The sequence below is a fragment of the Anomaloglossus baeobatrachus genome, chromosome 7 (genome assembly GCF_048569485.1).
Source record: "Anomaloglossus baeobatrachus isolate aAnoBae1 chromosome 7, aAnoBae1.hap1, whole genome shotgun sequence".
In the NCBI taxonomy this organism is placed as follows: Eukaryota; Metazoa; Chordata; class Amphibia; order Anura; family Aromobatidae; genus Anomaloglossus; species Anomaloglossus baeobatrachus.
The window spans coordinates 107,159,884-107,173,190 of NC_134359.1; the positions used below are offsets into that span (position 1 = coordinate 107,159,884).

General features: G+C 40.0%; 1 protein-coding gene across 3 annotated transcripts in view; it reads right to left on the reverse strand.

The window, feature by feature from the left end:
* Positions 1 to 2,737: 2,737 nt before the first annotated feature.
* ADARB1 (adenosine deaminase RNA specific B1) overlaps positions 2,738 to 13,307 on the reverse strand; it is a 156,717-nt gene continuing 146,147 nt past the window's right edge. For all 3 annotated transcript variants that reach the window (XM_075317572.1, XM_075317571.1, XM_075317573.1), the window contains 4 exons: positions 11,844 to 12,012; positions 8,686 to 8,867; positions 7,416 to 7,594; positions 2,738 to 3,712 (listed from right to left, as the gene is read on the reverse strand). In XM_075317572.1, coding sequence (XP_075173687.1) covers positions 3,536 to 3,712; positions 7,416 to 7,594; positions 8,686 to 8,867; positions 11,844 to 12,012 — 707 coding nt within the window. In that variant the 3' untranslated portion in view covers positions 2,738 to 3,535. The remainder of the gene's footprint in view (positions 3,713 to 7,415; positions 7,595 to 8,685; positions 8,868 to 11,843; positions 12,013 to 13,307) is intronic.

Consider the following 13,307-nt stretch of genomic DNA (forward strand, 5'->3'; position numbering starts at 1 on the left):
AGGAGCAGCTGCAAAAGCAATCAAGATTTTGGGCTGTTTTTAAAAAAAAAAAAAAAAAAATCCCGTGATCCCAACATATTGTTGGCCCCTGTATAAGTCTATTGTAAGGCCGTATCTAGAATATGAAATCGCGTTTTGAGCTCCACATTTTAAAAATTATATTTGGAAGTTACAGTCAGTTCAAAGGCAGCAAATAGATAATTACATGGGATGGAAGGTAGCTCCTGTGATGATAAGTTGAGCTTGTTTAGCTTAGAAAAAAAAACCATCTCAGATCTCATATGTATACATGTGTGGTCAATACAAAAAAGGATTGGCACCAGACTTATTCTTTCCAAAGACAATACAAAGGACCAGGGGGCATTCACTGCAGGTGGAAGAAAAGCGATTCCAGCAGCTAAATAGGAAAGGGTTCTTTCGGGTTAGAGCAGTCAGACGGTGAAATGACCTGAAATGATAGACACTATAACAGCTTTTAAAAAAGGGCTGGATGCCTTCCTCAGCAAAAATGGCATTGTGGGTAATAGGTAAGTGACAAATACATAACTGGTGGAGAAAGACAGAAATTGATGTGAATATATATAGAATATATATATATATATAAATATCTACAGTATATTACAAAATTGAGTACATCCCTCAGAGTTTTGTAAATATTTTAATATAACTTGTCATGGGACAACACTGAAGATATGACACTTGATACAATGCAAAGTGGTCAGTGTACAGCTTGTATAACAGTGTATATTTGATATGCACGCTAAATAACTTAGAACACAGCCATTACTGTCTAAACCGCTGGCACCAAAAGAGAGTACACCCCTAAGTGACATGGGCCAAATTGTGCCCAAAGTGTCAATATTTTGTGTGGCCACCGTTTTTTTCAAGCCCTGCCTTATATCTCGGGCATGGAGTTCACTAGAGCTTCACAGGAGCCACTGGAATTCTCTTCCATCCTCTAGGACATCACGGAGCTGGTGGATGTTAGACACCTTGCGCTCCTCCAACTTTCGTTTAAGGAGGCCCCACAGATGCTCAATAGAGTTTAGGTCTGGAGACATGCTTGGCCAGTCAAGCAGTTTTACCTTCAGCAATGGCAGTCTTGGGGGAGTGTTTGAGGTCGTTATGCTTGAATAGAAAGGGAGGGGACCATGCCCTGTTTCAGTATGTCACAGTACATGTTGGTATTCAAGCTTGCCTCAATGAACTGTAGCTCCCTACAGCCGGCAGCACTTGTGCAGCCCAAACAATGACACTCCCCACCACTATGCTTGACTGTAGGCAAGACACACACTTGTCCTTGTAGTCCGCACCTTGTTGCCACCACACAAGCTTGACACCATCTAAACCAAATACGTTTATCGTGGTCTCATCAGACCACAGTACATGGTTTCAATAATCCATGTTTTTAGTCTGCTTGTCTTCAGCAAACTTGGTGGACTTTCTTGTGTAACAACTTTAAAAGAAGCTTCCTTCGGAGACGACAGTGAGCACTTATAGGCGGTCCTCTTTACCCCTTTAACCTCTGCAGCAATGCTGGCAGCACTCATATGTCTAATTTAAAAAGATAACCTCTGGATATGATGCTGAACATGTGTACTCAACGTCTTTGGTCGACCATGGCGAGGCCTGTTCTGAGTGGAACCTGTCTTGTTAAACCACTGTTGTCTTGGCCACTGTGCCGCAGCTCCGTTTCAGGGTGTTAGCAAACTTCTTATAGCCTAGGCTATCTTTATGTTGAACAACAATTCTTTTTTTTCAGATCCTCAGAGAATTATTTGCTATAGTAGCCATGTTGAGCTTCCAGTGACCAGTTTGAGAATGTGTGTAAGCGATAACGCCAAATTCTAACACTAATGAGTCACATGACACAGCGGAGTGAAAATGGCTAATTGGGCACAATTTAGCAATTTTCACTTAGGGTTGTACTCACTTTTGTTGCCAGCGGCTTGGACATTAATGTCTATATGTTGAGTTATTTAGAGGGCACAAAATTTATACTGACTACTTAACATTTTATCGAAATGTCCTATCTTTAGCGTTGTCCCATGAAAGATATAATAAAATATTCACAAAAATGTGAGGGTTGTACTCATTTGTGATATAATGTATAAGATTTTATATACACAAATAATATAAATTCTCTCTCTCTCTTCATCTCTATCTCAGGACTCGACGGATAAATTGCAAACGTATCACCATGTTGTAAGAGGTGAGATGATGCTACTTTATATTACGTTTCTGCGCACAGCCTATATGATCTTGTGAAAGGTCTCCTCCTCTAAGTGACACTATATAGTCTCAGGGGGTTATATGAAGTTGTGATACCATTGTGTGTATGTGACCAAGAACAGATTCCAGGTGATGAAGGTTGATGACGCTGCAGAGACATATACAAAGTCACAGATTGTCCTGTAGGTTGTATGTACTAGGATTACATCCCGTATGGTCGGCATACACTAGCAGTCTCACTGCCCTATTTGGCTGAAGCAGCAGCTGATTTTCACTGGAAAAATAAAAGGTTTAATAAATTCTAGCTATTATAGAGAAATCAAAAACTAGTCCTGGTGTCATTTAGCATCTCGGTATAATGACATTGCTCATAAATCAGAAGGTTACATTCTCATATGATCATCTCCTGTGACGTCTATAGGTCATATAGGAACAGATTTAGAATCGGTTACTAAATGTGAAGTTCTTAGCAGAGAGAGAAAAAAATGTTTTATGAATGTACTGCATTTTCAGCAAACCATTTACTTCTTGAGTTGTGGTTCACAATTACATCCTAAAGATCAAGAAAAATACAAATGTATTTCAATCCAGTTACCAACATTAAAATTCTGAATTCACAACATGGGTAAATGAGACACAAATACAGAACAGAAACTGCGTAATAAAATCTTAGCCACACGGATACCAATAACACAAATGTGTAGCAGCTGGTTGTGAACCCTTGTACTAGAGCACAAAGGGTGGCAATTTTAGATTTTTCAATTGACAACATGTTAGCAAGGAATGGTAAAAATGAACAATTGCCAATCCGAAGCGGACATATTGCTTGTTACATTAGTCAAGAACAGGCTCGATTTCACAAAACAAAGCTCATGAAATACGCCAAGAAGTAATACAGTGTAAAACCATGAACAATAACATATCTGCAGTGAAATAAGATTCACTTTCCAAGTTCAGATCAGCTGCCCATTGTATAGCACACTGGTGCTGTCATAAGTATCTACAATTTACAGAGGTGAGAGATCCAGCTACAGATAAGAATACACTAGACTTAAAATAAAAACTGAGGCAGGTGCTTACAAAAAATAGACTGCCTTTGGTCACTACGGAATAAATAAAATTAGTATTTTTCCAGATCCTATAAAACAATGGATGATTTCAAAATTACAGGTTTAAAGATAGGGAGATAAAAAAGGCAGATGAGGATGATTGGCACGTCAGAACTGAGAAATCATAACCAGGTTACAGTGTCCATATACTCCTGCCTGACAAGGAAAGACTAAGCTAACATGGGTTCATGACTTTAAGCCGTTATGGGAAATTGGTCTTGCTCTATAGGTTTTTTAACCCAGGCTCCAAGTCCTGCCTTTTGAAAGGCTTTAAAGACGCACTCCTTTGCGGCTTGGTATTCCAGGGCTGACTGCTTGGTATCATAGTATAGATTAGGTTTCCCAATTTTACATCTCAAGTTGGAATAAAGCTGCAAAATAAAAACACAAAAAGGGATTATAAATAATAATAAAAAAGAAAAATAACTTTTTTTTCCTATGAATAAATAGTAGAGATGGATACAAAAATCCATGTAATAACTATTAGAGAACATGCCACTTTTCCCCACTTATGTCCTTTTCTCTCCCTCCCTGATCATTCACTTTCAAAAACTGCTCAAAATCTGTCTACAGATCTGTCTTCACAGAGAACAAATTACACCTGCTGCCTCTAGAAGTATAGGGAGGGGGAAAGGGGAGAAACTGGAGAGAGTACACAAGAACCTTCTGCAGCTTCTAGTGACTACATGTGGGAAAACTGGTAGAAATCAAGGGTACATGTCTCAAAGACCAGACATAAAGCTGTTCATACATACATGACAGCTCATTGTGAAAAATCTAAAAATACATCAGATTAAGATATCAAACGTGTATAATATATATATATATATATATATATATATATATATATATATATATATATATATATATATATATACACACACACACATACATACATATACGTACATATATATATATATATATATATATATATATATATATATATATATATACATATATATATACACACACACACATATACATACACACACACACACGCACACGAGAGGCTGCTGATAAGTCTTTGGCTTGATCTTTTTTTGTTTCTATGGTAATGAATATAACATCACATGAAAGCCTTGTGTGTCTAATATATGTTTTCAAAATTTTGTGTTTGTTGCTTATGGCAACAGTGTTGTACGCACGCGGGAAAATAAAATGGCAGAGTCTAATGCGATATTCACAGCAACTGAGAGCAGAGGAAGGATAAAATTCTTATTTCTTCAAGGAGAGTCCACGAAGGATATTGATGGTGATATGTCGCAGACATTGGGGGATCAATGTCCTTCATATTCCACAGTTAAGAACTGGGTTGTCAAATTTAAAAAACAGGCCACTTCAGCACCAATGATTAGGAACGTCCTGGACGATCCAGAGTGGTTGTTGTTCCGGAGATCGCCGATGCTGTGCGCAACCTCATACTGGAGAATCGATGCATTTCAGCTAAAGCAATAGCAGACATCATGGGGATTACCTTTGAACATGTTTGTGTCATTATCCATGATCATTTGGACATGAGGAAGCGATCTGCAAAGTGGGTCCCGAAGTGTTTGACAACACATCAGAGAAGCATGCGAGTGAAAACGTCTCAGTCCATTTGTCAGCGTTTCCAGACTGATAACTTCCTGGATCGACTGGTCCCTATGGATGAAACCTGGATATATTTGTATGACCCTGAAAACAAGGAGCAGTCAAAAGAGTGGAGGCACAGCGGTTCTTATCGTCCAAACAAGTTCAGGGTGCAAAAAATCAGCCACTAAGATTGTGGCATCTGTGTTCTAGGATAAGGAGGGGGTGCTGCTAGTGGACTACCTTCAAAAGGATTCCACCATCAAAGCAAGGTATTACATTGAACTTTTGGACCAATAGAAGGCAGCTCTGAAGGCCAAAAGGCATGACAAGCTGTCCAAAGGAATCTTGTTCCTGCAAGACAACGCCTCTGCTCACATTGCACAAGTAACCATGGCAAAACTGGCAGAGCTGGGCTTCCAGCTGGTTGACCACCCCAGCTTATTCACCAGATCTAGCTCCCTCAGACTATCATGTGTTTCCAAACCTGAAGAAACACCTTAAGGGTACCAAATTTCACACCAATTCAGATGCCATGCCTGCTACAGATGCCTGGTTTGAGGCACAATCGAAATCCTTCTTTTTGCTAGGCTTACAGAACTTAGAATACCGATGTAAGAAGTGTGATGACATCAGTGGAAAGTATGTGGAATAAATGTAAAATTTAATCATCCTATCATTTCTTTCTAGGTAAAGCCAAAGACTTAACAGCAGCCCCTCATGCATATACAGTGGGTACGGAAAGTATTCAGACCCCTTTAAATTTTTTACTCTGTTTCATTGCAGCCATTTGGTAAATTCAAAAAAGTTCATTTTTTTCTCATTAATGTACACACTGCACCCCATTTTGACAGACAAAAACCCCAAAAAGGTTTGCAAACTTTTTTTTAAAAAGAAAAACTGAAATATCACATGGTCATAAGTATTCAGTATTGAGTAGAAGCACCCTTTTTTGAGCTAGTACAGCCATGAGCCTTCTTGGGAATGATGCAACAAGTTGTTCACTCCTGGATTTGGGGATCCTCCGCCACTGTTCCTAGCAGATCCACTCCAGATCCGTCAGGTTGGATAGTGAACGTTGGTGGACAGCCATTTTCAGGTCTCTCCAGAGATGCTCAATTGGGTTTAGGTCAGGGCTCTGGCTGGGTCAGTCAAGAATGGTCACAGTTGTTCTGAAGCCACTCCTTTGTTATTTTAGCTGTGTGCTTAGGGTCATTGTCTTGCTGGAAGGTGAACCTTTGGCCAAGTCTGAGGTCCAGAGCACTCTGGAAAAGGTTTTCTTCCAGGATATCTATGTATTTGGCTGCATTCATCTTTCTTCAATTGCAACCAGTTGCCCTGTCCCTGCAGCTAAAAAACAGCCCCATAGCATGATGCTGCCACCACCATGTTTCACTGTTGGGATTGTATTGGGCAGGTGATGAGCAGTGCTTGGTTTTCTCCACACATACCGCTTAGAATTATCATCAAAAAGTTCTATCTTCGTCTCATCAGACCAGAGAATCTTATTTCTCATAGTCTGGGAGACCTTCATGTGTTTTTTTTTTCAAATTATGCGGGCTTTCATATGTCTTGCACTGAGGAGAGGCTTCTGTCATAGTTGATTTTGTGGAACTTTCTCCCATCTCCCTACTGCATCTCTGGAGCTCAGCCACAGTGATCTTGGGGTTCTTATTTACCTCATTCACCAAGGCTCTTCTCCCACGATTGCTCAGTTTGGGTGGACGGCCATGTCTAGGAAGAGTTCTGCTGGTCCCACACTTCTTCCATTTAAGGATTATGGAGACCACTGTGCTCTTAGAAATCTTGAGTATTGCAGAAATTCTTTTGTAACCTTGGCCAGATCTGTGCCTTGCCACAATTCTGTCTGAGCTCCTTGGGCAGTTCCTTTGACCTCATGATTCTCCTTTGGTCTGACATACACTGTGAGGTGTGAGGTCTTATATCGACAGGTGTGTGCCTTTCCAAATCAAGTTCTATCAGTTTAATTAAGCACAGTTTGACTCCAATGAAGGAGTAGAATCATCTCAAGCAGGATCACAAGGAAATGGATAGCATGTGACTTATATATAAGTGTCTGAACAAAGGGTCTAAATACTTCGGACCATGTGATATTTCAGTTTTTCTTGTTTAAAAAATATGCAAAAATTTCTACATTTGTTTATTTCAGTCAAGACGGGGTGCAGAGTGTACGTATATTAATGAGAAAAGAATGAACTTTTTGAATTTACCAAATGGCTGCAATGAAACAAAGTGAAAAATTTAAAAGGGGTCTGAACACTTTCCGTACCAAGTGTGTGTGTGTGTGTGTGTATATGTGTGTGTGTGTATGTATGCATTAATGTGTGTGTGTACGCATATTTTATATATTATATAAAATCTACATATATAGATAGAGATATATCTCTATCTATCTATGTATCTATATATATATATAATCTATCTCGCCATGTGTGTAGCAGTACTATATGCATTCATTACATTGCTAAACACTTTAAAACTCACCTTTGCATGAATACGCATCCACCGACTGAAGAGCGCATGCTTACAAAGCCGCGATGCCCGACCCATTTCATCCTTGCCTGTTGTAGCATTAATGATTTCAAGGCTGGCATCACCTATTGTCCAGTTAACGCTGAAACTAGGAGCCTTGCCTGGCTGGCGTGCTTCAGCATTACTAATACCTTGCACATATTAATAAAAAAAAAAAAAAAAAAAAAAAAGAAAAAGTCAGTTTTAGAATGGCTACAGTGATGAGGAAGCAAAAAATGCACAACAGAAAGGTCAAGATATGAGGTGAACACTAGTTGACATGTTTTCTATGAGGCTGGTGGAAAATACAGGTACATTTATGGGAGAATAATCAGTGTAGATTAAAACACTAAAATTTAAGTTAGTAAAAACTCGTGGATATTAACATTCACATTTGTGTGGCATAGCCTGCTGCAGACTAACAGTGTGGCAGGCAGGACCTTTTTGATATCAAGTTGGTTTTTTTTTAGATTACCAAATGAAACAAGGGAAAGGAGAAACATTAACTACTTCTAGGCCACCCATAGACTATAATCTTCCAGGCGGGCCATACTTTACTCTGTATTGATGTTCTAAAACATCATTGTATACAGTAAGCAGCTCGTATTAGATTGTGCAGCTGTGGCACGATGAGCTGGCTGCCAGACACAGCCAGACTCCTTACAGAGAAAATAAATATGGTTTATCGTCATGTTTGCCTTTTCAAGCTGAGCCTGCACTTTCCCGACACATAACAGCTGATCTGATCAGCTGACCTGTGCCTCTGACAGCTGCGGATGGATCAGAGAGCCACCCAGTGCTGTTAACCAGTTCAATCCCAATGTCAATCTCTGACAGCAGGATTTAACCTGTGCTGGCAGAGAGCAGGTCATTCCCCACGTCGATCGGCAGCCCGTACTGTGGCTGTTAAAAGTTATGTACGTGCCTGGTTGGGAATTAGCTTTTACTTTAGATATTATTTCTCCTCTATTGTTCCACGGTCTTATCCTCCCTTCTTGATCTAAAAGGACATGCAGAAAAAGAGATCTCCCATACAAGCCCGTATTAGTTGTAAAACCAAATCCTAAGAATTCCTTATTTCTATTTTGCCCAACCAAAAAAGTATATGGTCCATAAATGAGAAGATTTACAGGCAAGAAAGACCTATTATACAGTGTTGTGTCCTTTAGCTCTATTTTGAAGGAACACAAGACAACATTTTACAGAATATTAGGCTTAATATAATACTGTAAAAATAACCTACCACTCAGTAAAGGTTTGTTTAGTGAGTATAGTGGGGGCAAATCTTCTATATCAGATATTCTCTGGTACACAGCCCTGGAGAGATGGTCACCATGATAGAGGCTGCCCAAAATAATACTGGAGAAATAGATTGGTTCCACAAAGAGACTGAAGAGAGATCCCTGGATTCCCGCAACGTTCCACCTGTACAAGAAGTTAGCAGAGAGAACAATTAACTCACTGATTAAAAGGTAATACCACCAATACCTTGAAAAAGTATTCATACCCTGTAAACTTTTACTCATTTATGTTACACCTAAAAATGTATTTTATAGGGATTTTTGATATACCAGCACAAAAGTAGCAAGTATTTGTGAAGTGTTAAAGAAATAATACATGGTTTTTTAAAGATTTAAAAATTATAAATCTGAAAATTGTGACATGCATTTGTATTCAGCTTGTTTTCGGCAATGTTTTTTTCCATCTCCTATATAAGCAAGTCCTTGGTTACCCCTCTCCACACACAGCAGTTTTTAATTGCAATGCGATGACACACAGTTAGGGTCATAGAGCTAGGGACCCCAATATAGAGATATACCTTGACGAGGTTTTGGGGCTCAGTTACACTGATCAATGTGATTGCTAAATATCTCCTTTTTCCTAATATTCATGGCAGGTATGCAATTCATTATTCACACTTTCAAGTTAGCAAGTGGCATTTTTCATTGTATGCTTCCATATTTTTCGATATGCTTATAGCATTATACTATTATCTAACTTTGATGTGCAGCCTTATCCTTATGTATTATGCATTTGTATTCGGCTTGTTTAGACACACCCCAAAAGACTTGTAGCCGTAATTGCAGCGAAAGGTGATCCTACAAAGTATTGACTCAAGGGGGCTGAATACAAATGCACGTCACAATTTTGAAATTATATAATTTAGAAAACAATGTATAATATCCAATACATTTAAATACTTGCTACTTTGTGTTGGTATAGCTCATAAAATCCCAATAAAATACATTCAAGTTTGTGAGTGTTACATGTGGAAAAGTTCACAGGGTATGAAAACTTCTTCCAGGCATTATATGCACGAAACTAGAGCAGGCTTTAGAAGGGGTTGCATGCATAAAACTTTCTTTCAAAAGCTGTTAGCTTAAAGTAAAGTATTACGCCAGTGTTTTTTTACTGCACCGCTGGGGTAGTGCTTTAAGGCTGCTTTCACACATCCGTTTTTTGCTGAGCAACACAATACGGCGCTTTGCAGAAAAAACGCAACAGTCTTTTTTTGCCGCCAGTTGCGTTTTTTCCGCATAGACTTGCATTAGCGCCGTATTGTGCCGCATGGCCTTGCGTTGCGTCCGTTTTTTTCCGGATGCGGCATATTTAGCCTATGTGGTGGCCAGATGGAACATTGCTTGGCACGTTTTTTTGTGCGGCGAAAAAACCGCATCGAGACGATTTACAATGCAAGCCTATGGACGCCGGATGCGATGACCTGCGGCAAAAAACGCATCCGGCCGCCGGATGCGGTTTTTTAAACTGCACATGCTCAGTATCAAGCCGCATCCGTCCAAAAACGGACGGTCCACATGGAAAAACTTATGCCACGGATCAGTTTTTTTCGACGCATCCGTTGCATAGGTTTTTGAGCCGGATTGTGCCTGATGCAAATAAAACTGATGTGTGAAAGCAGCCTAAGTTTAAGTCCCCAGTCTTATACTCCACCCTGCTGCTGCTTCATCTTCTATTCCCGCTGCTCCAGCAGCTTTTATTTTTGTGACCTATCTTTAAGATAGATCAATATTATATTATTTCAGGCCAGCATCCTCACCGATCAGCTGCCGTCACATCTGGTGGTGATTAGATGTACACTGTCAACAAGGGAAAACCGCAGCTCTGGTCATAGCTCAGAGGCTGTAGATCTACAGTATCTAGCAGCAGCCACCAGTGTACGGAGCTGTCATTTTCCTCTGTGCATATGGTTTATATCTGACCTCTGTCAGAGGATAACAGCGCATTGGTGAATATGTCGGACCCCCCCCCATAGGTCTGATATTGGACAATGATCCCATGGGTAGGTAATCAATATAAACAGTAATGGACAAATCATTTAATAATGAAGCTTGTCATAAATGCAAAAAATTGTGCATCTATTTGTAAACGAAGCTACAATAGTGAAGCTGGTTCCACTTCTGGTTATCCACTAATTGCATTATTTTTGACAGCACAGAACATGCAATCAAACAACAATTCTCAAGTCATAAAACTTTGTCTGGTCTTTATTTTTTTTCCCTTAGAGGTCAGTAAATTCTGTATAGTAGATATACAGGTAGGCAGCACAATCTCCCCTAAAAAGCCATAGAAGAATTAAACATATTCTATACCGCTAAGGCCGGGGCCACATGAGGCACTAGTGCGATCCTCACATGACACTCGGCTCACGCTGGCAGCACAGCAGAGCCGAATGTCAAGCGAGCGTCCCTGCGACTGAGGTCCGATCATGCGATCGGACCTCAGCTGCAGGGGGGTGGACCAGCACTGAGGAGGGGCGGGCCGGCTCTCAGGAGGGGCGGGTCAGCGCTGCGGAGGGGAGGGAGGGATTTCTCTCCCTCTCTCCTCCGTAGCCGGCTATTGCCATTCTTGCACTGCACTCGCGTTACACCGGTGTATGCGAGTGCAGTGCGATCTTTCTCTCGCCCCATACACTTGAATGGGTGTGAGAGAAAGAGTCTCACATTACAATCGCAGCATGCTGCAATTGTTTTCTCGGTCCGATTGGGGCAGAGAAAATAATCGCTCATGGGTGCTGGGACATAAAGCAATATTGGTCCGAGTGGAATGCGATGTTTTATCGAATTGCACTCTGTCCAATTTTCATGCCGTGTGGCCTAGGCCTCAGAGAAAAACCTGCCCTAAGTATTCCGGAAAATATAAACTAAATGATAGACGCATAAACAGATTAATCTTGGCAAAGCCTTCTTAATGCATGCACTACATTAAGAAGTACCAATCTGTGTTTCATCAGGCATTTTATTTTATAATCTCCTTAATACAAGCATAATTAACAAGGTTGAGTCCATTAAAATTCTCCTGACAGAAGTAGGGAGCCTTTAGTACAAGTGCGTGCAGAATAGGCCAGGTGGAGGCTTTCATTGCATTATTTCTCAGACTCGCCTTGCAATCTTATCGCTGCAGGACATGGTGAGCAACCTCTCTCCTTGCAAAACACCATCCCATGTCTGAATAGTACTGCTTGTGCGCACAGGAATAGTCCCTTCTCCAGACTCGATCTTGGTACGCAGCTGTCCTCGCGCCTTTCTGTTAGGATGGCGATCACCCTGATCTGCAACGGTACATAAAAAAAAAAAAAAAAAAAAAGATAAATAATTATAATGTATGATACAAAACCTTACATCTTGTGACAGAAGTAATGTATCAATATTACAAAGCGCACAATTACTATAGAAACCCAAATGGGCTTAGTAATGTACTGGGTTGGCTCAGTAATACTTGGGACGATAGATGAAGGTGATTTAGAAAACATTTCCATTCAGCAATAGACAGATGGATATAATGGCCATATATCACTGGAATCACAGATCCACATCTAAGAATTTACATCAACTAGTTTTACTCAATTCCCACAAACCATTTATTTATCAGACATCTCCACATTTCAGGGAACTTAAAAAGATGCAGTAACTACTTTACACGAGCTCGTACATTATTTAATAAGTGGTTACAGTCAGCTACGCCCTCTCGGGGGATCCCTGGTGTATTTCCAAATAAGAAAAATAGTTTACAATCTCCTGTGTTTTCCCGAAAATAAGACAGGGCCTGATATTATTCTTTGCTCCAAAAGACTCACTAGGGCACAATTTCAGGGAATGTCTCATATTTTCCCATGAACAACAATCTACATTTATTCTTGAGCAAAAAAAAAAAAAAATCAACATTTTTCAAATTTAATCATATCATCATATTCTTGAACATCAACATTTTGTTTTAATCCTATTACTGGGTCAGATGCACATTATTTTATCTGATCTGCTATTCTCATGGTGCAGAACCAGTCCTAGTGTGTACATACCATATTTACAAAAGGTATAAAATTAAATTTATTATTCTCCATGTACTGCTAAGTTTAACCCCTAATAGAAAGCAGACACCCCTTAAAAAAAAAAAAAAAAAAAAAAAAAAAAAAAAAAAAATCGCACTTACCAGACCACAAACAATTAGAGTTATATGTGAGAGCCCATTCACTTACCAAATCTGTGTCGCTCTCAAGTCCCCTTTGATCTACAGTGATTGGCTCCCCCTGGTGACTTGAAGCAGTATCACTGGAAAGGAGTGACACTGGTACTCGATCTGTTTGAGAGAGCTGCAGTGCAATGCAGCTGGATTGGCGAGGCACCTGCCAGCAGAGCAGATCTCTGTGTGAGAGCCCATCCACCATTTGCACTTGCCAATTGCAATTGTTTGGGGTGTGGAGAGTGCTTTCTTTTTTAAGGGAGGGGAGGGAGTGTCTGCTTTCTTTGATATAGAATCCTGCTGTATCTGTTAACTTTTTTAGCTGCTTGGACACTTACTTATGGAACCGCAATCAGGGCTTATTTTTGGAGTAGGGCTTATATTTTA